This window comes from Zonotrichia leucophrys, chromosome 9 (assembly GCF_028769735.1).
Source record: "Zonotrichia leucophrys gambelii isolate GWCS_2022_RI chromosome 9, RI_Zleu_2.0, whole genome shotgun sequence".
NCBI lineage: Eukaryota > Metazoa > Chordata > Aves > Passeriformes > Passerellidae > Zonotrichia > Zonotrichia leucophrys.
The window spans coordinates 6007643-6033104 of record NC_088179.1 but is presented as its reverse complement, the minus strand read 5'-3'; the positions used below and the strand labels follow the sequence as shown (position 1 = coordinate 6033104).

At 45.2% G+C, this 25462-nt stretch overlaps 1 protein-coding gene across 1 annotated transcript in view; it reads left to right on the top strand.

The window, feature by feature from the left end:
- The window catches only part of VPS8 (VPS8 subunit of CORVET complex), a 65142-nt gene that overhangs the window by 9628 nt on the left and 30052 nt on the right, over nt 1–25462 (top strand). The window contains exons 7-31 of the mRNA XM_064720794.1: nt 1212–1336; nt 2763–2849; nt 3845–3912; nt 4506–4659; nt 4761–4820; nt 5613–5720; nt 6494–6574; nt 7471–7641; nt 8320–8394; nt 8864–8899; nt 11098–11188; nt 12260–12306; nt 13186–13275; nt 13671–13717; nt 14179–14401; nt 15124–15213; nt 16326–16377; nt 16633–16675; nt 17259–17331; nt 19191–19310; nt 19874–19945; nt 22363–22482; nt 23505–23561; nt 23882–23964; nt 25232–25316. Of these exons, the coding sequence (XP_064576864.1) occupies nt 1212–1336; nt 2763–2849; nt 3845–3912; nt 4506–4659; nt 4761–4820; nt 5613–5720; nt 6494–6574; nt 7471–7641; nt 8320–8394; nt 8864–8899; nt 11098–11188; nt 12260–12306; nt 13186–13275; nt 13671–13717; nt 14179–14401; nt 15124–15213; nt 16326–16377; nt 16633–16675; nt 17259–17331; nt 19191–19310; nt 19874–19945; nt 22363–22482; nt 23505–23561; nt 23882–23964; nt 25232–25316 (2258 nt within the window). The remainder of the gene's footprint in view (nt 1–1211; nt 1337–2762; nt 2850–3844; nt 3913–4505; nt 4660–4760; nt 4821–5612; nt 5721–6493; nt 6575–7470; nt 7642–8319; nt 8395–8863; nt 8900–11097; nt 11189–12259; nt 12307–13185; nt 13276–13670; nt 13718–14178; nt 14402–15123; nt 15214–16325; nt 16378–16632; nt 16676–17258; nt 17332–19190; nt 19311–19873; nt 19946–22362; nt 22483–23504; nt 23562–23881; nt 23965–25231; nt 25317–25462) is intronic.

Genomic DNA, 25462 nt, shown 5'->3' with positions numbered 1-25462 from the left:
CACTCCTGCCTCTTCATACAGATGGGATTTGAAAGGTGATTCCCACTCTCAGCTGTCTGATAAATGCCTTACTTTGGGCAGGTAGGATACATCCATGCTCTGTTTCACATTCCCAGCAGTGCTGCAGCTTGGAGAACCATGGCCCATGCCCTGGGCACATCTTCCAGGGTGTTTCTGGTGCTCAGCTCTGTTTCCTGGATCCAGTCCTTTCCCTTCCTTGCTCGAGGTGAATCCTGCACAGTGTTATTGTGGTGCTTCTGATGTAGTTCATATCCCTGTAGTCTTCATTCCAATAGTTCTCACAAAGCATCTTTTCTCACTCCCTTGCTCAAAAGCAGAGACGGATGGAAAAAGCAGCTCCGGGACATTTTTTTTAGCTTTTAAAAGCAGTGCACCAAAGACAGGCAGAGGGTTCTCATCCAAACTCATGAAGAGCAGCATCTTGTAAAGCACTTGTGAATCTCTCATGGTTTGGGAGCCTCCAAGAGCTTGGCACAGACAGAGGTGCCCGTGGTTTGTGGTGTGCAGGAGTGGACAGGCCGTGGCCCTGCAGCAGCGCAGCCCCTGTGGAGGCTCTGCCAGCCGTGGCACCTCCTTTGCAGCAGCCTGAGGCTCAGGGAGGGGGTTCCTTTATGGAGTAAGAGCTGTGTGCACCAGGACTCATTGGGTGTTTTAACTGTGCAGCTTGGAGACAAAAGTGCCTTTTCCTTCCAGCCTTTGGCCTTCAGCAACAAAACCAAGGAGTAAAATTTCATAATAAGAATAAAATTGACATAAAATTGCACTCACCAAAAGCCTCTATTGGGGTTTTGTAGTTGATGTTCAAAAGCAGAAATACAAGGCTCAGAAGGTGGAATTAGTTTTGTCATCTTCCTTGCTAGAACTTAACCACTGTTGCAGAATAGTGAAAGGAAAGCTAGATTCTGATTTGATTTTTCTAGTAGTTTCTTTTTCAGTATGTAAAACCTCTGCATTTCCATATTTTCTGTCCCTGATTTGTACTTCTAAAAATTTTGTATTTCCCTGCAAGAGTGTCCCACTCTTTTTGTTCTAACATGAGCTCTCATCTTGTAAACTCCTTTTTAAAAGAGCTTAACTGTAAGTCTGTGAATTGTTAATGTACCCCAGGTGAATTGTATGTGTGAATTATTTCATGATGTTCATTTTAACCATTGCTCTTCCTTTACTTTTTACCAATTGCTGTGCTCCAGATCAGAACCAGGCTCTCCGGCTGTGTCTGGGCAGCACCGCGGTTGGGGCCCAGTACGGGGCCATCTCTGCTCTCAGCATCAACAATGACTGCTCCAGGCTGCTCTGTGGCTTTGCAAAAGGACAGGTAATTCCCAGAGCATGAGCTGCTGCAGTGCTCTGTCCTGAGAGCTTACCTGGAGGTGCCAGCAGCTCCAAGCCAAGCCCCTCAGTCTGTAGCTGTGTGTTGGCTGGTTGGGTGCTCAGAAGCTGCACATACAGTGTGATGTGCCCAGAGCTTTTTGGGACAGCCAATTCCTGCTGAATCAGGTTTCTGTGGAGGAAGTGAGTAATGCAGAATATAGCAAAGGGCTCATTTAATTGTGACATAATTCCTGTTAAGCTAAAATGTGCAGTGGCTCACTGGGACAAGCAGTTTAGTCTTTCTAGGTCACTCTCTGAGGTCTGTACATGGTAATTAAAGCTGTTTTTTACTGTGGTGATGACGTGAAATTCTCAAAACTCATATGTAACCCCAAAATGAATTTTTGCTAATACCTTACTTGTGTGACATAAGTAGCATAGCTTCTGAAGGGAAAAGGGATTGAGCCTGTTGTGGTTTTATGCCCTTTCTCAGAACCAAAGAAGAGAACAATTCCTGAACAAAAGTAACAAGACTAAACCAAAATAGGTAGACATCACATTTAGAGAAGAGCAAAGAAGGATACTTTTTCTTATTGCATTCATTTCCCTTTGCTTTTACCTTCATAGTAGATAAAACACACCCCTGTGCCTGTGGTAGGACTCAATGACAGCTTGCTGCAGGCCATGTGGAAATACTTAATCAGTGCAGGACAGCAGCCAGTTTTAAATGATGCTCAGATAAAACATTTGGGAACAACAGCTCTGAAACATATGAACTAGAAACATTGATAGATAATTTATAGGATCACATAAAGTACTGTTTCCCTTAAAATGTTTTATTCAGATTGTGATCTCAGCTCTTTGGGCAGTTCTGCAGTGAGCAGTTGGGACTTCCTGCTTCTTAGCTGAGAAATTGCTTGAATTAATATTAAGTACAGGCCAAGGTCTGTTCTCCTACCTGCCTTGTCATGCTGAGCAAGCTCAGGAGGAGAGGAGGGACAAGGTTCATGGTAGCCATGGAGATGCTTGAGTTTTGCTCAGGTGTCAGCAGAGATTTTTCACCTGTTCACTGGTTCTGAGACAGAGAAATGCATTTGACTTGTTGGGTGGTAACAAAGTTATCTTACACTCTTTAATGTTCTTATCAGGCAGATAGCTGTGAGCTGAGGGAGATTGGGCACGTGGGGAGAGCTGGCCAAAAGAGATGATTCAGAGTTGAGATAACACATGGTGTCAGCTCTAAGCAGACAAGTGAAATGCTTGGAGAAGCAGGACAGGAAGAGATTTCAGGTCCCTTTTCTTTGATATGAAACCCCTACTAACCCAGGGTGATAATGTCAGTGTAGGAATTTGTTGCTGTACTGTAATGCACGAGGTGATGGAGAGAACCCCTTGGCAGTGAGTGTGTACTGAGCACAGTGTGCTTGCAGATCACCATGTGGGATCTGGCCAGTGGGAAGCTGCTGCGGTCAATAACGGATGCCCACCCTCCAGGAACAGCCATTTTGCACATCAAGGTAATAAACACTCAATTGCTGCTTTTATCCCAGTTTTGTTCAGTCAGATGTGGTGACTTTCCTTGTGTAGTACTTTTAGATTTAACATGAGAGCAGCTGCCTATGGCAGTGGTATCCAGGGATGAGAAAAATGAGCAGAAATTCTGTTCTAAAATGAAACTGTGTATACTGACATAATAGTTTTGGCTGTGAGTTGTACTGTAGCAAACAACAGTTGTTGTCTGTTATAACTCCTCTCTCCAGTGCCAAAATGTATGAAGAATTAGTTGTTAGAACACATTTCTCTAAAACGTGCAATGTTTTGACCTGAATACATGACTTGCCAACTTTCAACTTAAAAGAATCTGAACTCAGAAAGTAGCTTCTGTAAGCAGTTTTTCATATAGGTTGTTGGGACTGTTTTAGGTTGAAAGAGAAATAATCCATTGCTTCTTGTTCAGCACAGTGTTATTGTCATACACAGAAATCATATCTGAGTTTGTGCCTGGCTTTTTTTCTTGTAGCCTCAGATGTTTGTGGGCTTACAGATTCTGGATATAAACATCTCCAGAACTGTCCCCAGTGGAGATTGTGATCCTCTGAATTACTTGATATCTTCAGAAGTTCTGGATATTTCTGATTTGGGTCTGTCTGTAGCTGCAGCCCATCCACCAGCTCTGGCCCCAACCCACGGGCTTGAGGCTGAGAGCCCTTTTAGAGGCAGCTCAGGCTTTGATGTGCTGCAGTTCTGAGCTGCAGCATAAAGTAGTGGGGTTTTGGTACTAGAATCTGGCAATAGGGCTTGCTGGGGAAATGAAGGTGAAACACAAACCTTGCTTTTCTTGCACATCATAAAAAACCCCCAGTAATTGTCTGAACTTGGTATGTTTAAGGTGTCATTCTGTAGATGCACTGCTTGTACTCTGTGTGTTGTTAGTACTGCCATGGCATGTGTTTTTATATCTATTTATTGTAGTTTATTTCTTAGGGCTGTTTTAATCTCGTTTTCTGCTCAGTTTACAGATGATCCAACACTCGCAATTTGCAATGACAGCGGAGGCTCCGTGTTTGAACTGTCATTTAAGTAAGACAATAACTCTCTCCAGAGAAAGTACAAGAAACCAATTCTGGGTCATGGTTTCTAAAACCTAGGGAGAAAAAAACCTATTGAAACCAATAAAGTTACTGTCTGACTGCTGAAGGTGTAATTTAGGGCTGCAGTGTAATTTCTCAGCTGAAGCAAGATGCTGTGTGGCAGTGCAATAGCCAAAGAGTAGCCTTAGTTGTTAAGGTGTCACTGAATTGTCCAGAATTTGACACTCTTTGTGGGCTCTTGGTGGCTGTCACAAAAGTGCTGCCTCTCATTGTATCTTGGCTCGTTAGTGAGAGCTGTCCTGCAGTAGCTGCTCCTTTTACTCTTGGCCTCTTCAAGAGGAGGAAGGACTAGGAGGAATGATTGACAGTTAATCTGATAAAGTCCAGGAATTTCCCAAATCTTATTCTCAGATAAGATCTTGAATTCTTATCTGTATCTGAGCAGCTGTATGGGATTGCCTCCAGTTTCATTGTCAGAAGCAGTCTCTGGAGCTCTGCAAGGGACTTTTTAGAAGGAGTGTTTATGAAGGATCACTCCTGAGATTGTTGGGCTGCCACCAAGCTGATCTGTGCTCTTTGCAGGAGGGTTATGGGAGTGAGGACGTGCGAGTCTCGGTGTCTCTTCAGTGGCTCTAAGGGGGAAGTTTGCTGTATTGAGCCATTACATGCCAAGGTTGATTTGAGAGACCATCCTATCACCCAGTACTCACTGCTGGCCATGGCCTCCCTCACCAAGGTAACTTGCTGCTTGTGGGAGGCTTGATGTGAGAGATTACAAAGGAGAAGCTCTCTGCTGCATACTCAGATATTTTATTTTTCTTTTTTCTTTCCTTGAAGATCCTGGTTATTGGCCTGAAACCTTCTCTGAAAGTGTGGATGACCTTTCCTTACGGCCGTGTGAGTAATAAAGCCAAGCAGGTGCCTTTTGGGTTATGTACAAACATTTTCTTGGAGGGAAGGATTGAGATCAGGAACAGGTGTTTGGTGCCACCACCTTCCACAGCACTATGGAATTGCTGTGATAATCTGTGGGTCTGATGTGTGGAGGTTGTGGCAGAGAGGAGGTGAGAAGGCTGCTTCAGCTGTACCTCTGTGAAGATGCTCATTTTCTCAAATAAGCAGGAGGGAGTGCCTCAGCTCCTTGTCTTTCCAGCTGCAGTGTGTATCCATCCACAGCTGAAATGTTGACCTGATTATGGCTCCAGTCACTTTGGACTGGGGCCACTCTTTTCTATTAGAACCATACAACAGAGCCCTTAATTACAGGGACAGGAACCAAGAGGAATTTGAGCATTAAGCAGTTAGTTTCTAAACTCTTGATTATTCACTTTCACCGGTCAATGGCCTAATTCCTCTTGTAAAAGCAGCTGGGGGCAGATGTGGGATGGGTTATGTTAGGAAAATGGAGACAAGGGGATTATCAAGCTGCAGCTTGTTGTAGTCCATGTGTCCATGTGGGATTGGATCTACCCTGAGTAGTTCAGACACCAGTGGAGTTCTGTCTGGGTGTCCACTTTGCCAAGGGCTCCTAAATGTGTGGCTGGACCAAAGAGCCCAAACTGCTGCCAGGAGTTTGCTTTGCAGCCCCTGTGTGTACCAAACACAGGCAGAAGTGAGAAGCAGCTGAGGAGCCACATGTCCTGGAGCTGAGGTGTGCCTTACCCAGTGGCTGTGCTTTGTGTGTGACAGATGGACCCTTCGAGTGTCCCCCTGCTGGCGTGGCACTTTGTGGCCGTGCAGAACTCGGTGAACCCCATGCTTGCCTTCTGCCGAGGAGATGTCGTGTACTTCCTTCTGGTGAGCCATGGCTGTTCTCTGCTGCTTTCAGGTGGTCACAGTCAGGGGTTGAGCCTCTAGCTCAGTGACAGTGTGATAGCTGAGCATGCTGGAACAGCTGCAGCTTCCCACTGGCTTGGGAAAACCAGCCTGGTGGTCACTGCTCTTCAGCTGCAGTGGTGCCTTGCCTGGAGGCAATGGATTTACCTGTTCCACAGGTACTGATTTGCAGTGTGCTTCTACTGGAGATAAAAGTGTGTGGATTGTTTTCCAGGAGAGCACATGAATTTGAGACACCATCTTAGTTTTTACTTTAAAAGACGAGTCTGGAAAAAAACTCTGTAAAACACTAAGAAAGGGTCTTTCAGTCCTGTTGATGTGTAACTTGAGGGCATGGTGCTCATCCTGTTTAGATCTGCAGCAGTTACATGTGCAGATCTTATTGTCTGGAGACAATTTCATGCTGCTTTCAGTATGAGAGCAATACCTAGGCTTCTGAAAATCTGGCATTTTGGCTTTGGAGTGCCAAGTTTGTTTTCCAACTCTGCTATCATGTTGGGCCTCAAGCTTTGTTTAGCACCCAGACGTGTGGATTGAATGCTCTTTCTCCTCTCTCATCTCTCTTGGTAAAACTGGGGAGAAAGAAAAGGATGCATGTTTAAACTTTCCTTGCTGAGATGCTTGTATGGGGGGAGCTCAAGATTCTTGGAGTCACTGTGGTGCCCTGTGGGAACTGAGAGGCTGAGCTCAAGGAAGTCTGAGTCTAAGTCAGCCTTGTTTGTTTTCTCTTTCAGGTCAAGAGAGATGATAGTGGTGCAATACATGTCACAAAGCAAAGGCAGCTTCATCTGCACTATGATCTCATCAACTTTACTGTAAGTCTCAGGACTGCAGATGGTTAAATTTTTTTGCACTAGTTTCCTTGTAAATGTATCACAGTAGCCCTTAGTTCTGTGCTCTTGGCTGTGTTTATTTGGTGATAACTAACTGAAAATGTCCTTACACTTGGGACTGTGGAAAACCAGCACAGTGTGGTAACCACCTGTGAACAGTGGTGTAGTTGTCTTGGCTTTGACGCCTCTGGATAGAAAATGTGCTGGAGCATAAACTGTGTGCCAAGGGGACAAGGGCTCTGGTGGATTGCCATCTGTGTACAGCTGTTTTCTGTGAGGATTCCATGTAATTTCTGTGCAGAAGGACCCTCATTATCTCTGCCTTTGGAGTCATGCATGTATGCAGTTGTGAAGGGGCCACGTGTGGTGGTGTTTGCAGGGGTCTGAGGATGAAGGAAGGGACGAGAATCTTGACTCCATGTTTCAGAAGGCTGATTTATTATTTTATTATATATTATATTAAAACTATACTAAAAGAATAGAAGAAAAGAGTTCATCAGAAGGCTGGCAAGGAAAGGAGGGAATGGAATGATAATAAAATCTTGTGACTGACCAGAGAGTCTGAGATAGCTGGACTGTGATTAGCCATTAATTAAAAACAACCACATGAGACCAATCAAATATGCACCTGTTGCATTCCACAGCAGCAGATAATTATTGTTTACATTTTGTTTCTGAGGCCTCTCAGGTTCTCAGGAGAAAAAAATCCTAACAAAAGGATTTTTCATAAAATGTGTCCGTGACAGCCATGTATAGTAAGTAAGCTACTGGCTGTCCTAGAATTCCCAGTAGGAGTGCTCAGGGATATGGCCAGAGCCTGTTTCCTTGGCTGTAATGGAGAATGCATTGCTGAGATGTGGAATTTGGTGCTTTTGCAGTGGATCAACTCACGGACAGCGGTGCTGCTGGACAGCGTGGAGAAGCTGCACGTCATAGACCGTCAGACCCAGGAGGAGCTGGAGACCATCGAGATCTCAGAGGTTCAGCTGGTCTACAACAGCAGCCACTTCAAGTCTCTGGCCACAGGGGGCAATGTCAGCGAGGCCTTGGTAGGCACTGGTGGCCTCTTTGTGTTTGCAGCTGGGTTTGATGTAGGCCCTAAATGGAAGCCTGGAGGGAAAAAGCCTTTTGGGAGCATCTCAGAAGTCAGGCATGGTGGTGATGTGGGCAGCTAACAGACAGCTCTTGTTTCCTTTGGTGCATTGAAGGTTGTAGGATCTGCTTTTCCTTTACCAAGCTTTGGAATACTCTGTCTAGGACAAAAGCTGATGTGCTTTATTCTTTAAGAGGATTTTCTACTTAATACACCACAGACTGGAGCACTGGTTGCTGGCAGTCAAACTGCTGTTGTAGCAACTCTCACTGGAACAGTTGTCTTCCCATTTGTGTGCCCTACACGTTTGCTCTTGAGGAAGGTATGTGAAGAAGCAGATGGCAAGGAAAGGGCCCCCATTACCTTTTTGGCACCTGAGGGTAGAGTCAGAGCCCTGCTTCATCATTTTTGGGTAGCTAGAGCTCAGCAGGACTTGAAGCTGAGTTCACAAGCAGGAGGGAGTGACAGCAGAGCTCTTTGGCTTGCTACTGCCCAGAAATCTGTGGTGTTCTTTCTCCACCCTTATTTTGATTTCTGCATTGCAAAGGGTCTTGGAAGTCTGTTTATGTTGTTTGGGAAATCTTAAAAAAAACCAAAATGCAGTTTCACTTGCATGTGTCTTTTCTCCCTGTAGGCACTGGTTGGAGAGAAAGCTTGTTACCAGTCCATCAGCAGCTGTGGTGGTCAGGTCTTTTACCTTGGAACTAAGGTAAGTGGGGGGATTTTTCAACAAAAATACAGAGCATTCACTGTTGATGGTAGCTCTTCTAGAAAAGGGCAATTTCTCTTCTGTGGAGATGTGTTTTGGGAAAAGGTTCTTTGTGCACTTACGTTGTGGGGCGAAGGAAATGTGCAGTAATTTGTTTTTAGCCAGGGTATGGGCTGAGTGAGACATTGTCGTAGTTTCACAATATCCTGATTCATTCTGCTCCAGGGTAAACTTAGCCTTACTTTACTGAGATGGCCTCTGCCCTCAGCTGCTCTGTCTGTGTTATAAATGTGCTAGGGAATAAGCAGAAGAAAATAAGACAGCAACTAAAACTGGGCTCCAATTTGTACTGCTTGAGGGATGCTTTTTTAGTCATCTGTACTGGCATGCTGTGGTGGGTCTGTGGGGTACTACAGGCTGCATGAGCAACTGCCAGTAAATAATTTCAATTTCTTTTTTTCTTTCCTAGTCTGTTCATGTCATGACATTGAGAAGCTGGAGAGAGGTATGTTGAGAGGGACACTCTACAGCTTAGGCTTGAATTGCTTAAATCTAGCTCAAAGGAGGGAGGGAGCATTTGTGAGGCATTTTCTGGGCCCTGTGTTCAGGATTCCTGATTGCTGCACAGAGCTGGTGCTGTGGATACACTGGTTTACATGGGGACACTGGGACTCCTGCTTGCCTGAATTCCCAGGCTGAATGAGACCCTGTTCTCCCAAACAAGGCATCATGCCTTGCTGTGTGTCAGCTTCTGTTAGTGCAGTGCATGATTTACCTGAGTGTGTGATGGAGCCTTCCACAAGCTGTGTGCAAGCTCGTGTCTGCCACACAAACAGCCAGGAGTGAAAGAGAATCTGCTTCACTGGAGTTTGTCTCCAGCAGGAGCTGCATCATAAAATCCATCAAAGGCTACCTAGAAATCCATAGGATTTTAGGTCCTTGTTGGTTGAAGATTTTTTTGGACATCATTTCCCTGACAGCTGAAACTCTGTCAATGCCCACACTAAAGTTCTTAGTGATCTATTTAGAACTGTTCTTGTGTTGTACTTTTCCCTTGACTCAAACAGCTGTTTCCCTTTCTGCATCACCACTTTGCAGTATGTTTATTCAGTGTGTGCATGTTTTCTCCCAGGCTTTGTTTTGCAAGGCTAAGCAGAGCTCTTTCAGCTCTCTCTTGAGATTACTTTCCATTCCTTTCTTTATTTGTAGTCCCTGTTTGCTGTGTGTCCTGTGTGCTCAGTTTCTTGAGCATGGGCAAAGTTTGCCACATATTGCTCTGGGTAAGGTCTTACAAGTGCAATGTACAGTGTCACCCCTTCTTCACAGTCTCTGCTAGATGTGTCATTTCTCATGCATCCTTGGATCTCATTTTTCTGTTCCTTTGGCTATGTGATGTCAGTGACTTGGGCACTCTGGAGATTCACTGGTGCCCTGTAGCCAGACTGATTTCTGCTGGAAGTTGCTTATATTGTTGAGTAGCATCATTCTTCTGTTTCCAGCTTCAGGGGCATTATCTCTCGTGTCTTTCTGTTCTTCTGTCTCACCTCACACGCTCCCAATTGATCATCAGCAAACTTCAGTAGTAAATTCAGCTTATGCCTATATGTAGAAGGCTTCAGTGAATCAACAATCAGCTTCTGCACTGATTCCCAAGGAGATCTGGTAGCCATTTCTTTGCAGTCTCATATTTCTCCTTTAAGCAGTGACCTTCACCATTTTTCCTCTTGCTTAGGTTGCTTTAGGGTTGTTGTCCTCATCTGTGATTACAAACTCCTTCACATGACATTGTATCAGGACCTTTTATAGGATATGAACAGTTGAGCTCTGTTGAGATTTTAGCTACTATGGCTGCTTCTCTCTGCTAGTTTTGTCTCCTGCCATTCACCACTGAATTTGGTTTAGTGAGCTGTAATGAAGAGTCTTTTTCTGATCCATGATTTCACATACAGATTTTCCTGGAATTCAGAAGTCAAGCACAATTTGTGCTCTAAGACAGCCCCTTTCTAAATTACTATATGGTTTCTGCTGTGTTGCAGTTGTGCCTGTATCACAGGGGACTTAACTGAGAGTTTGAATTGAGTGTGTGGTGATGAGGGTGAAGCTGAGAGTCAGTTCTTGCTGCAGGACAGAATGCTGGGCTGAGACCTGGAATCTTTCTTCTCTCAAACAGTTCTTTGACACTGACCTATCATACCAAGGCCAGTGGTGCTCGATCTTGGGTGTTAATGGTTCCTTAAGGCAGAAAATACTTGTGATCATCTTCAGTCCTTGCTGACTGTGAGCTCAGGAGAAAATAGGGGGTAGGATGAGTACCTGCTTTGCTGAAAGCATGGCAGAGTTGTTCACTCCAGGCTGTTGTGCTCCAAGTGATTAGGCAAAGATGGGGAATAGAAAATTTTTATCCTTTGTTTATCAGACAAAGTCAGTAATGCTGGGGGTCTTCATTCATCAAGCCCCTGACTTAAAATGTCCCTCCATAGGGACTTAATGTATGGGGCCTGACATTTCCTAGTCCAGCAGAAAATGTCCATTGGAGAGAATCTCTTTGAGATCCTGTCCTTTACTGCAGTGTGGTGAGAGCTTCTGAGGTGTTGTGTTGCCTTGCTGTCAGGAGCCATGAGCCACTACTGGGAAATGCCAGTCTTAAAGGGAGGGAATCATCTTTTCTGTAACTCTGAGGTCCAGTATTCCTTGTTGTTTTAGAGAGTTGACCACCTTCTGAAACAAGAACGTCTCACAGATGCCCTGGCTCTTGCTTGGTCCTTTTATGAAGGTAAAGCAAAGGCTGTTGTAGGTAAGTTTGGACTTGTTTGCTTCTAACTGAAACCTCTGGGGATGGTTTTAAATATCTGCACATCCAGGAATCATTTTTTAGGGGAAGAAAACAGATTTGCATTGAATTAAGAAGAGAAAATAGGATGTGTTGCTTTGAGTTTGGCAGAAGCAACCTTTATATGGAATCAGTTGATTTTTTTATTTTTTAAGCTATAGTCCTTTTACCAACTCAAATGAAAGTCAGGCTTGATCTGTGTGTGACTCCATGCTTTTGTCACTTTGCCATGAAGGAGGTAGATCCAGATGTTGAATATCCAACCTGCTAAAATATTCCTGAAGGCCATGCATGACCCACAGGTATCTTCCAGTGTGATTCTCTGTCAGCTCTGCCAAGCAGGTGCTTTGATCCAGGACTCTCCCCTGACTGTACAAGGAACTGAAAGAATCATGCTGGCTTCTGGCACCGCATTTCCTACAAAGGAGGTTGCTTGAGAAATATGTTAATTATGCCAGAGACTGCCACTTGTGTGGTCAGATTTGTACTGGACACATTGATTTCACAGCAAATAACTTCTGATGGCTTTGACAGTGGGCTTCAGGTTCCCAGGACAGGATCCTGCTGTGAAATTGCTGGTATATGAAGATGTGTTTTGTTTTAGTGCATGGATATAGCACAATAAAGCAGATTGCAATGCTTTGAATAATGAAAAACTGTCTTTTTGATTTGGCATTTATATTTTCCCCTTTTAGTGCACTTTATTCAGCTTATTTGCATCAAGACCTCCTCCAGCAATTACCCTTATGTGCAGTCTTTGACAGCTCTCCATTAATTGTTCTCTCAGTTTTAAACAGCACTCAGAACTGTTCTTGCCATTCCTGTGCTGGAACTGTCTTTAAGTGAGGAGAACAAACCTTTTAGAAGAAGAGGGGTCTAAAAGTAGAACACAAAACTGTGTATTTACATATCCTGACCTCTACATCTCCTGGGTAGTTGTGTTAGCATCTGAACTGTGGAGTTTTTTTTTAATTTCTGCTGGTAGCTTAGATGAGAAAAGCTTTGGTTTTCACCTCATTCCCTCGTTCTTTGTAGGCTTGACTGGGGACACGAGCAAGAGGAAAGCAGTCATTGCTGACAGAGTGAGTCCCTGAGCTCTTCCCAACTGGATTTTCATGTGTGCTGTGATACTGAGTTCCTGAAAGGAACAGTTTCTGTCCTCCCTGAGTTAATCCAACTAACTCTAGAACATGAACATGTTCCTCTCTTGCTGAAATTAGGAGCAGAATTTTAGAAAAAAACTTGGAAATACCATTTGGGTAGAGGTGAGGGTAAAATCTGCAGCATTAGCAATCCAAAAGGAGACATTCTCATCCAGGCCTGGAGATCTCTGGTCCCCTCACAGTGAAGAGAAACCTTTTGTGTAGGCAACTCTGGGGTTCCCTGACCTTTGTTTGGCACATGTCCATCAGTATGTGACTTGCTGACTCTGAGGATGGAAACTGCTCTGTGTTTATGTGGACATGGAATAACTCTTCAACTGATCCAGTTCAGCTTTTACAGGAACTTGCTTCTGGGAGGGGTGTGTTTAAAGTACACACTTACTGCAATAATTATTTAGCTGTGCTGTGTTCTTGTTATTATATTTGCAGATATCTATGTTTTGCTGTGTAATATACTTTAACTTAAGCTTTGGGTAAAGTCATGGCCCAGATGAGCCTTGTGCTTCAGGTGTGCTCACCAGCCTGAGAACTGGCTGTTGGATAGGCTGCCCAGCTCTGTGCTCAGTTAAAGTTGGTGTGGGCTTTCAGTACCTTGAGTATCCCTCTGGGCCCTTGTGTGCCTTTGTCACACCACCATCTCTTGCAGCCCTCTCCTTCCTGCCCACAGCACTTCATACCCAGAATGGGACAGCAGAGCTTACAGTGCTGCCAAGCCCCAAGCCAGTCTGCAATGTGCTACCAAGCAATCCTATCCTCAGTAGAGGATTTGAATGACTTTTCTTATTTATTGTAATTCAGATGGTTGAAATCCTTCTCCATTACACCGATCGGACTCTGAAGAAATGTCCTGACCAAGGAAAAATCCAGGTTATGGAGCAGCACTTTCAGGTATGGTGCTTCAGAGGACTCTTGTAGAAATCCTTTAGCTTTTTTAATTAACTTTGTTTTGCTTCAGACATTACTTGTGTATTTTTGAAAAAACCTTGCTGTGATTCAGCTCACCTCTCACCTGTTGTATGCCCTCACAAAATCAGACTTGGGTATCGTGGGTGGCAGAGCAGAACCCGTGTGCTCTCTGTGCTCTGCAGGAGTGTCAGCAGAGCTTTTTTTCCATATGCATCAGCATATGGAAAACCTGTAACTGTGCCAGCCACCAGCTGAGTCAGATACCTCATTGTTTCTGCTCTGTGTTGGCCAGGCTGCCTTTCATGCTTTGCAGGATGTGCTGCTTGGCAGGATTTTTGCCAGTCAGTCCCTACAACTTGGTTGTGTTTGCTCCCCAGGATGTGGTGCCTGTCATTGTGGATTACTGTCTCCTGCTGCAGCGCATGTAAGTCTGGCCTTGCTGGCCTGTCCCCAGGGCACACCCCAGGTAGCCCCCAGTGCTGTTTCCTGTGACACCATGTGGTGTAGAGGAATTGTATCACATCATGCCATGGCCCATGTCACATCACAGTTCAGAGGAGTGCCTAAAAACCAGTACTGAAGTTAGGAACCCACTGCTCACCCAAAACTGTCTCTTAAATTTGCATTGATGTGCTGAGGAAGAAAAGTTGCTTTGAACCAAGAACCTGCCTTGATAGATTTTTCTGTCATTCTCATTGCTTCCCTTCTAGCAGCACTTTTTTTGCTGCAACATCCATAGCTGATTTATGCCCCAGTACAGGAGCTGAAGAGGGCATGAGCCTGGGAAATACAGAGGAAATGGAGTTTAATTTGGAGCCCTAGGAAAGTAGATAAGCAAGGAGATTTTATTAAAAATTATTTGATAACTAAATTCCTTCCTCCTAGGGATCTGTTATTTAACCAGATATATGACAAGATGAGTGAGAACTCTGTAGCCAAAGGCATCTTTCTGGAGTGCTTGGAGCCATATATCTTGAGTGATAAGCTGATGGGAATCACAGCTCAAGTGATGAAAGACTTGCTGCTTCACTTCCAAGACAAGAACAGGTTGGAAAACTTGGAAGCCTGCATTGTGCATATGGATATCACCAGTTTAGACATCCAGCAGGTGAGTGGTTGTGTTGCATATTGAGCTCCTCTGAATAAATCAGCAGTTACAACATCTTGTGCTTCTAAGTGTAGGATGGTATGTGGGGTTTCCCTGTGTCCCTGGGATCAAATTCAGGGAGTTGGGAATTGTACACTGTGGCTGTGTTTTGTTCCCCCACTTTTTGTTCTGGCTTAGGTTAATGCATCAGCAGCTGAACATGTTGGAAAACCCTTCAGGGTTATCCCCAGTCACTCTTTCCCATTCTGAGTACCTTACCTGGCACCAAAGGCTGCAGGAGCACAGAAAGCTGGAGTTGTGTTTGTCAGCTCGGGTAATTGATTCTGCACAGTGGAGCAGGGAGGGGTTCCTGCTCAGCAGTCCTGTTTCTGATGCCATGGCTTTCCATTTCAAGGGTGAAGTGCTTGGAAACTTGATGTTATCATTCACTAACCGAGCCAGACTGCTGCAAGCAAGGTTTTTGAAGAGCTTGATTTTTAAAATTTATTCTTTAACCTCATATGAATGTTAGACTCCAGACAGTGAGATTCCATGCTTGCTAAGTTGAACACTCCTTTGAGGAGTTTGGGGTTTTCAGAGAGAGTGGTTCTGAAAGTGGACATTCTCATTCTGCTTTAAGTTGTACTCTTGGATGATGGAAGTGCCAGGACAGGGCCTGGGGAGTGGGAAAGCTGGGAGCTGGGAGCAGGTGTGTAGCTGGCCTGTGCTTTGGTGCCTTGCAGGTGGTTCTGCTGTGCTGGGAGAACCGCCTGTACGATGCCATGATCTACGTCTACAACAGCGGCATGAACGACTTCATCAGCCCCATGGAGGTAGGAGAGCTGCTCCTGCACCCACTGGGATGTTCTGCACACATTCTTCCTGAGAAACAGCATTTCAAACCCAAAGCCTTATTTTATTCTCTGTGTTCTGCCTTCTTGCTCATTTCCATTTCAAGGGGCGAATCATGTGTGATATGTGCAGTTTATTGCACTGGATGCAGTATGGGAGAGAAATGATTTGTAATTACTGTGCTTTAGAGCACCAAATTCCCTGCTGAGGCAGAAATCCTCTGCAGAATTAGGGCAGGAAATACAGTTATGTTAATAAAATAAAAAGGAAAAGCAGCAGAAGATAATAACATGATTATTGAAGGAGTCTGCATGTGCACAATTCATACAAAAGGCCAGAAACAGCCCTTGCTTGAGGCAGGCCTTGTTCTGAGCACTTGGAAGAGATCTCTCAGCAGGAAGCACAGGCTCTCTGAAGGCCCTGTTGGTTCTGCTGGTTATTCTGGGGATGTGCCAATGGCTCTATAACCCCAATGTGTTTCACCATGGAAGCACTGCTGGTGCTTTTCTCAGTAGTGCTGAAATAGAGAGCTGGGACCATTAGAATGGGAAAATCTTCGCCTGCCTAAGTTTTAGCAGCTGTAATCTCATTTGATTTTTCTAAGGATGGAGGCTCTTTAGGTGGTCATAATTTTAAAAAGGACTTCTGAAAACTGAGCAGTAGCTCTATGAGTATAAATAACTTTGCTTTCTGGAGGCAAGTGTTTAGACAAATCCTCATTCTACATGCCCAAACTAGGCTCTGGTGACCCTGCTGAGTGGTGGAAGTGTTTGTTCCAGGATATACAGGAACAGGATGTGGAGCTGATGGGTTATGCTTTGACTGACCTCTGGGACTGCTGAACATTGCTTTGCTTTAGTGTGGCCTGTGCTTAGGGTTAGAGATAATGGAATGAAAGCTGTTTTTTCATAACATGAGCTGTAAAAAGCATCTTTTGCAGTGTCTTGGAGTCCTCTGTGCCTGTTAATTAGAAGACATGGTGATAAAGAGTTTCTGTGGGAAGACACCCCACTGATCTCTGCTTTGAAACCACACAGGTTCTTTGCTTTGAGCTTTTCCAGCTGCTTGAGCACTGCCTTTTTTCTTGTTACAGAAGCTGTTCAAAGTCATTGCTCCTCCACTGAATGCTGGAAAGTCTCTCACAGGTACAGAATGCTTTCCTTTTTAAGGTTTCCACTTTTTATACTTGGTGTTTTGAATATCCCTAGTCACTTCCAACAAAGAGATGCAAAAGGGAATGCATACCCAATATAAGGGGCTTGGAGAACAGAAGAGTGTTCTAGTACTGTTTGTAAAGCTGCTCTACTTTGTGTGATCAACTCTGTTTTTGTGGGAGAAGAACTGCATCTCTGCCTCTTGTCTTGGTGAACAAAGGGTGATGAATAATTTTTGTTTTGTAGATGAGCAGGTGGTGATGGGCAACAAACTGCTTGTGTACATCAGGTAAGGTCCTTCAGAAAGTGTGAGGGGTTGTCTAGTGGTGGCACCAGATTTTAAACTTGCTGTAGTTGCAGAACATTATTGGGAGCTTCATATTCTGAGAGATTGTATAAAATAGCAGTGGGTACCCACTACAGCTCACTTAAATTTGAAATCCCTTCCTGTTGCATGTGGTGTGCAGGAATAGGAGGCGTCAAGTTGGAGGCTTAGAGCCCAAGTTACTGCTGATGCAGGTTTTTAATTTCACTATTTGGTTTTGTTTTGTGTGAGACACAGAGCTCCTTGACCAAGGGCTCAGTAGCCTCATGTTTTGTAGCAGGCCATGTTCTGCCCTGCCTTTTGGGATAGCTCAGCTGTTCCTTGCTGGGTTCCCTGTCAATTGCAGGAGCTTGCACAGGAGGGATTCATTAGTGAATCCCCTTTCTGGAGTCTGTGCAAGATTGTGAAGTTACCTTCTGCATTACTCCAGCCTCCTAAAATTGAGAATTTCATGAAAATTAAGTAAAAAAATGAAGACTTCTCAATGTCTTTAATGTCAGCTGTATTAAAAGCCTCAAAAAAGAGCCTTTCCCCTCTTTTTCTGTAGCTGCTGCTTGGCAGGCCGTGCATACCCATTGGGTGATATTCCTGAGGATCTGGTACCTCTGGTGAAAAATCAGGTGAGAAACCTCTTGGAAGGCAACTTTCCTGCATGAGGTTTTTAGAAAAAGCTGCATATATCTTGTTCCATGGGTTTCCAAGGGAAAACTATTATCAGTCTGATAACTGTCTCTTTGTGATATGAGTGTATCCTGCTGTAATTAAAAAATTAGTTTTTAACTGATGAAATCAAACAGTCATTGCAGTCTGAACATTTAAACATAATATTTTTCTTTCAGCTGTAAATTGGGGGGTGGAAACACAGAGTTCTCAGTGATTGGGTTTTTTGCCTTGCTCATTACCACAGAGTTACCAGAAATGTGTAGCTGTTTCTTGTTTACAAACTTAATGTGTCAAATATGGGAGGGTCTTCCCTGTTTTCAAATGCGAATGACACCGGATTGACTCTGGGGAGAAATGTCTCTAAGTAGCTCTTGGTTGTAGACTTCTTGAAGGATTTTGACTCCTTTGGACTAATCTGGCAATTTCTTGAAACAGGATGTTACTTATCGTTGCTTTTTGTACTGACAAAACTTCTTCCTAAGTTTCTGGCTAGCTTTACAACAAATATTTTTTGTGCTTTTAGCATTTCACTTCAGTTTCAGGGTTCCAGTGAGAAGGAAGTGCTTTTTCTTTTGCACTTCCTCTTTACAGTACAATGGAAGAGCCAGTTTTTGTATGTGGAGTGGGTTTTTGTTTGTGAGTTTTCTGTGTATGGATTTTGTTTCCTAGTTCAGAACTCGTAGCTCTATGTACGTGGTAGCTCTGGGTTCCTGCAGCCTCTTTCCTCAGCAGCTGTGCACACCAGCCCACTCACTTTGCTGGGCCAAGCACTGGCTGTTGCCCTCTCCCAGGGTTGCTGGGCTGCCTCCTGCTCAGGCTCTGAGGGGAGGCAGGAGCCCAGCCAGCAGCAGCAGCCCTGGGAAGAGCCTTCAGCCTCTCCTTTCTGTGGTTCCTGGTGGTGTTCCTGAGAGCTGGGTTTAAGTAACACCTTTGTGTCTGGTGGGTTTGTTTTGTTTTCTTAAGCATTCCCAGCTGCCAGAGGTCAGCAGGGGAGGTGTGGATCTGACAGGCAAGCTGCTAAATCCTGCTGGATTCACTGCCACTGTGCTGCCAGAAATGAGCTCAGAGCAGGAGTAAATGGGGGAACATGACACTTGCAGAGGGTGGCTGGGAGAACACACGGCCTGTCAGTTTTCCATGGGATCCCAGTGTGTACCTGACACATATTCCTGAGTGCTGCTCCAGCCTGGAGCCACCTGCTCCCTTGCTGCTGGCAGCCAGCTCTGCTGTGAGCCTGGCTCAGACTCCTGCAGCTGGCCCTGCCCTCTGGCTTCCCTGGGACAGTCTAAACAGGGGCTCAGTAAAAGGAGTTTATTTTGGAAGATGCCCTCAAATTTCATGAACTGCAAAGTCAGTGGAAGAGACAAGAGTTGAAAAGCACCTCAGTCAGCCTTTGCAGTGCCAAAAGCTTTGTGCCTCACAGTGAGGGGGCAGATTGACTGGCTCTTCCCAAGTGAGCTGCTGACAAGGAGAGGAGCTGTGCCCTGGATAAGGAGGAGTTGCACAGCTTCCCAGGAAAGCTGCCAGGAACGGGGAGAGGGAGTTTTCTAATTTCACACACTTCTATCTGCAAGTATAAATAAGCCTTTATTTTTGTTTGATCTTAAGTTTTGATTGATCTTAAATTGGTTGGTGAGTCTTAGGAGGGGCTGACAAGCAACAGAAAACACCACTCAAATCAGAACCGATGGACTCCTAAGGGGCTTTAAAGCTCAGGTACAAAGCAGATAACAGTGCTGCTTTCCCACACACTTGTGCTCCCAGTTATCTGAAATCCATAGGAAACCTGCTGTCCTTGCTTGCCTTGTCCTGTCAGGTGTTTGAGTTCCTGATCAGGCTGCACTCAGCTGAGGGCTCAGTGGATGAGGAGGTGTATCCCTACGTTCGCACCCTGCTGCACTTCGACACACGGGAGTTCCTCAACGTGCTGGCTCTGGTAAGAGACCCTGGCTTTCTGAGAGGAGAAGGCTCTGCCAGTTCTCCCATCATCACTGAGGTTCCTGTCAATAAATCTGTGCTTTAGCTAAACCAGGAGTTCCTGGCTCAGGGAAGGAACAGCTCTGGTGCTTTTCCTGTAAGATATCAGAGGGAATCACAGTAGTCCTTTGTGGCATTAAATACAGAGTGGTGAACATGACATTACACAGTGAAAGTTCTGGCAACAGAGGCTGTCTTCAAAACAGAGGAAAAACAAGAATAATATATTTGTAAAGAGTGTTCTAGTGTCTGTCTCTATCTCCTGCATGGAAGTCTGTCTTTCTTACTTTCCAAATCTCTAGAACTTCTTATGTCTATTTGGACCCATTAATTCTACCTGAATGTGTAAAAATCATTTTGGTAGTTACAAAAGAGCAAATTATGTCTTGGAACCTGCTGTTTAGGGATATGCAGAGAAAGGACTCAAACCAACACTGGCTGATTTGTGATGTGGCTGCTGCTTTGTGTTTGCTGTTATTCTGAGAGATTCTGCTCAAGGTGTCAGTGCTTTGCCTCTTGCAGACTTTTGAAGACTTCAAGAATGACAAGCAAGCTGTGGAGTATCAACAGAGAATTGTGGACATTCTTCTGAAAGTGAGTGTGCCTAAAAGTGAACTGTTTGTATCTGACTGATGGCATGCAGTGCTCTGCAGTACAGCTGTGATCTGGAGGTGTTTGCAGTCCTGCCCTGGCTGACACCTCTGAGGAGGTGCTGGGCAGGAGCATGGGTTCACCTCAGCCAAAGCTGTAGGCTGGACATTCAGAAGTGATGATTCCTGCACTTTAAATGTGCTGACAGAGACGTCTCCTTTCCTGTGATTTCACCTGGGTGATGCTTTGTCAAATTTCTCATCTCTGCACTGTTAAGCTTATTTTGATCTGCTTCTCATTGAATCTCCTCCCTGATTGCTTCTGAGCATGAAAAAGGTCCCAGGTAAGCTGTGCTTGGCAGGGTGCCACTGCTTTTCTGCTGAATGCCTGCTCCCTGTGCCTGCCAATGCTATGTTTGGGATGCAGCATTTCCAGGATGACAGGCCTATCTTTAGTTTAGGAGAGAAGAGGAATGTCACTTATCAGGCTGGTGCTCTGGAAATCACTTGTCACCCCCAGCCCCTGTTCCCAACAAGGGATGTTCCCATTAGAAGCTCTCACTGCCAGGCACTGTTTGCTTTCCCCTCCAAGCTGTCACCATTAATCATGAGTGACTCCACTTGGAAGCTGTTTATGTATAAACATACCATAAGTAGCATTTCCCTGTCCCTGTCACCACTGATAGATGAGACAAGGGCACAGTGAGTGACTTGGGTGGCAGTGCTGCTGCAGGGGGCTGAGACAATGCCACTGGGAGGGGTTTTGTGAGCAGGATGTGGCTCTGAGGGGTGTTTTAGCCCTGTGCTGGCTCAGCCCCTCTGCTTTGTGTCCTGAGCTGCTGTTAGCAGGAGGTGGCACACTGCAGCTGTGTTCCAGAGCTGCTGGGGATGTGTTCCTGTCATGGCAGGAGGGCAGCTTTGGAAGGGCTGCAGCATTGCATCTTCAGGCAAACAATGTGGTGGTAAGAAAACTCAGTCCTTTGGTCTGGAATCTGCTGTCCTTTTGGATAAAACTTAAAAACTCTTGAAACTTTCAATTTAAATTTGTCATAAGCAATAAAGAAAACACCTAGGAAGTAGCTCTGCTTTTGAAATAGTTTGGTGAACACAGACATTCTGCTAATGCTGATCAAAACTTTGCCAAATGAATCCTCTATGTGGCTGGTCTGCAGCCTCTGGGAAGTTGCTCTATTCCAGGGATGCAGTATGTTCACCTTCACAGATACTGACATGGACATAATTTGTCAAAAACAAAGCTGAAATTAATAAAACACTCCAGATATTTCAGTGGATAATATTTAATGGTGTTAGGTAGTGCTGTTCTGACTAGGCTCCTGTAAGAAATAGCCTTTTTTGACAGAAAATGAAACCTGGAAAAGAATGATTGCATTAGCTGGTGTTTCTGTAATGTGTCTGGCCTGCCTGCCTCTCTTGTGTCACAAAAGCATTAGCATCTCTTGGGGTCTGCAACTCTGGGTCACTTGAGGAAATCAATGGACTCCCCCCAGCTCCGAGTGAGTGAGATGCTGAACTGTGAGCTGCTCCATGGGCTTTGCTGCAGCAGTTCTTAGGTCTGAGCTCACAGAGTTGTGCATGTGATGGATTTCCTCCCAGCTTAAACACACTGCTCTTAGAGGGGACTCTCCAAACAGGGGCATTTCACTTTCACTTGGGATTTAGGATTTTTTGAAGCAGGAGACACCAAGTCAGGACACATCAGGCTCATGGTTTTTACACCAGACAGGTCAAAAGCACTTGTTGGATTTCTAATCCCTTTTGTAGTGACTCTTAGATATTCCTTTTTTCTGTAATTTCAGGTCAGCACAGTCACAAATTTCTCTAAATATTGTTAGACTAATGCTAACATAATGTGAGAAAAACCTTTCCCCCAACCTGCAGTTGTTTCTTAGCTATTAGAGTAGTTCTTTGCGTGCCACAGTTAAGTGGTGAAATGGGGCTTGAAATGAGGTGTTTGGGGTTGTTTGCTCCTATAATAATTGTACTGTAACCGTGTGACAGCATTTCTCTGCTCAGAAGCTGTTCCATGTCCCATGAGCAACACAGGCTACAGAGGCAGAGATAAATGTGGGTTTGGAGCCTCTTCACACCTGAAAAACAGGGACATGCAAGAATTCTTCCCTTGAGTAGAGGGAAGAGAGGTGGAGCCTCTTCAGCTTTGGGACAGAAGTGCTTTAGCAAGGACACATCCACTGCCTGTGTCTTCAGGTGACACAGCTGAATGCTGGGGAAGGGGATTTGTGTTTGGCCTTCAGGATGGACTGACACCAGGAGGTGTCTGGGGTAGGAGGACACACAATGGCTCACAGGGATTTCTTTTTGTCCCAGTTACTCTCTCAAAGGCAGCTGCAGAATCACTTCTTTGTGGGTTTATTTTTCCCTTTTGTCTCCAACATTTCTCAGGTCATGGTGGAGAATTCTGACTTCACCCCATCACAGGTTGGCTGTCTCTTTACCTTCCTTGCCCGGCAGCTCGCCAAGCCCAACAACACCTTGTTTGTCAACAGGACACTGTTTGACCAGGCAAGTGTTCCTGAGTGTGTGTGGCACTGCAAGCAGGATGCACCCCTGCAGAGTGTGCTCAGTGCTGTAGGCTGGAGCAGGTCTGGAGGTGCTGGTGCATTATAACCAGGTGGCCTCTTGCTGGGCTGTTGCTGTGGCTTCCCAGGAGCAGAGCAGGACAGAACATGGAAGCACAGTACACAGTGTTTCAGCTTGGCTGGAGCTGTGGGACAAACAGCATTGCATCCTAGCAAGTGTTCAAGGCCAGGCTGGATGGTACTCTGAGCAGTGGAAGGTGTCCCTGCCCATGGCAGAGAGGTGGAGCTGGATGAGCTTTAAGGTCCCTTCCAACCCAAGTTGGCATAAGGGGTATCAACTAAAATTACATTAGTGAGCTTAGAGAGCACATAAGTGTAGTTGATAATTTTTAGTTCAGCTGGCCACTACCTTCTCTGCTGTTTGAAAAAGGAATTTGCCCCAATTTATGCCCAAAGCTTGCATGAGTTAGCTTTGTATCCCAGCTTAATCACAGAAATTCCTGGGAGTGAGGAGGAGGCTTCACTGACTGATAATAATAGGGATGTATGAGCACTAATAAAAATGAATTAGAATATATTATGTCCTTGATCCTAATTTAAGACTGAAGAACTCTATGGAGGGTAAGCAGATTTGAATTAAACACTTTTATTCCACATATATGAAATGTTATGAATTACATAATTTCCTGTTTTCCTGATGAGATGGCACAGTCCAGGAGAGTGGGTCAGTGTAGTGATGCCAGCTGTTTGGTGTGTAGTCTGAAGCAGAAACTTGAGGTTCCCCAAGTTCCCTAAAGTTTGGTTCTAGATCCTGGTGCAGAGTCCTGTGTTTCCCTCTCAGGAGTCTTTCAGCAGTTCTCTGCCATTCCAGTATTCCCAGTTTGGTTCCAGGTGCATTCAGATGGCCCCGTTGTGGGTGGTTTGCTGTGCCACTGCTGGTGCTCAGGGTGTGCTGGGGAGTTTGTGCTCCCAGGCAGGCCTGGCTCACACCCCCTCTCCCGGCAGGTGCTGGAGTTCCTGTGCAGCCCCGATGATGATTCCCGGCATTCCGAGAGGCAGCAGGTGAGAGCCTTCCAGGGATGCTCCTTGGAGCACCCCCAAAGGCTGCTGTGGAGCAGAACTTGGCCTTGGGAGTGAGAATGGGCATGGGAATATTGGGCCGTGCTGGGCACAGCAGGAGGGGAAGGGTCCCACCCCAGCACTGCCTGCAGGAGCAAGAACAGAGGGCAGGAAAGGTCTCATAAGCTCATGTCCTTCATAGTTAAAGGACAATCAATTAACAAATCAATAAAGTCAGCCCTGTGTTCTTACCATGTTTTATGGAGCAGGAGCAGTGGACTTGTAGAGGCACTGGGTGTTCAACTACTGTTCAATCCCTGCAGGTCCTTTTGGAGCTGCTCCAGGCAGGAGGGATCGTGCAGTTTGAGGAGAGCCGCCTTATCCAAATGGCAGAGAAGGCTGAGTTGTGAGTTACTGGACACAATATATAAAAACTGCCTTTAAATCTCTTCCACACATCTTTCTTGGCTCCAGTTTCCTTGTTTCTACTTTGTAACTGTGTTTGGGGTTATTTTCCCTGTGCACTCACATCATGCTTCATTTAAGATGTTCACATTTAGTCCCAGACTTTCTTTCCTGGGTGTTCTCAGAGAAAGCATTGTTCAGAAAAGAAGGGGTAGAGCTGTGGAAACCCTTCAGGAGAAACTCTGTGGGAATTGATGAGTTTTAACATTCCCTATCCTAGAGGCCAGGCTGTGTTCAGAGGTACATTTGTCTATTGGAGTGCTCTACCCCTGGCAGATGGAGATGCCTGGCTGGGGTGAGACCCACAGGTGGATTTAAAAGCATGAAGGGGTCTGGAGCCATCCCCATGGTACTTGTAGGAGATACAAAAACAGTGTCTGGAAAAGCTGAAAATTTCCAGCACCTCCTTTAGATGCTTTATGATTCCAGAAGGAGTCTGTCGTGCCAGAGCAGAGCCAGCCAGGGGGGCATCTTCATCCAGGCCATGAGTTTGGGTGTTGCATGAATCAATCCACCATGCTACAAAGGACCAGAGGGAGAACAGTGGGAGGTGTGCCATGCCTGTTCTCCTGTGTGGCCTGAAAGGAGTAACTCAATCAAATTTTTCAGAGTCAGTAAACATATTTTTTCTCCTTGCTTCAGAGAATTTGACAGCTAGGCCCCCCAGCTCAGCCACTTGTATCAGAGCTGAAAGAGCTATAGTGTAATATTAATTATCAGACTCTTGATTTGGTTTGACTCAGTTACATCTAATTTTATGTAAAGTCTCAAAATATTGAAGATTTTTATTAAAATGTGAAGGTAGGAAGCTGTGTCGTTGTTGAGTCATGTTTAGTGAATTTCTTCAATTAAGTAGTGAATTGACCTAACTTAGAGCAGAGTGTTGTGGAAACAAAGATCATCTCTGACAGCAGAACCTGTGAGACCTGATTTCATTAAGAGTTGTTATCCTCTGTCCCTTGCCTCTCCCCTGAGTAACTCCACTTTTCTCTGTTCTGTGTGATAATTTCCCAGAAGAGGGAGCTTGATGGGCAACTCTGATGGGTTGAGGTTGGCCCGAGGTTGGTACAAATGGCACTCCAGCATTCTGGAGCCACCCAGCCTGTGTGCTGAAAACCCCAATGTGAGACACTTCCAAATGCTGCCTGTCTGTGGTGCTGGCTCAGCTGAGTGCTTTTCCTGACCTGGGAAGTTTCCTTTCCTTTCAGCTATCAGATCTGTGAGTTCATGTACGAGCGGCAGCTTCGCTATGACAAAATCATCGGCTGTTACCTGCGGGATCCCCTGAGGAAGGTGAGGAACTCTGGTGCTCCTGCCTTTCTGCTTCCTGGCCATGCAGCCTGTGCTGCTGGCCACAGTGACTGGGCACAGCTGCCTTGCTCTTCTAGCATAATCACCTTAAAAATGCCCTCAACAGTTCAGGTTTTTAGTCCTAGTCA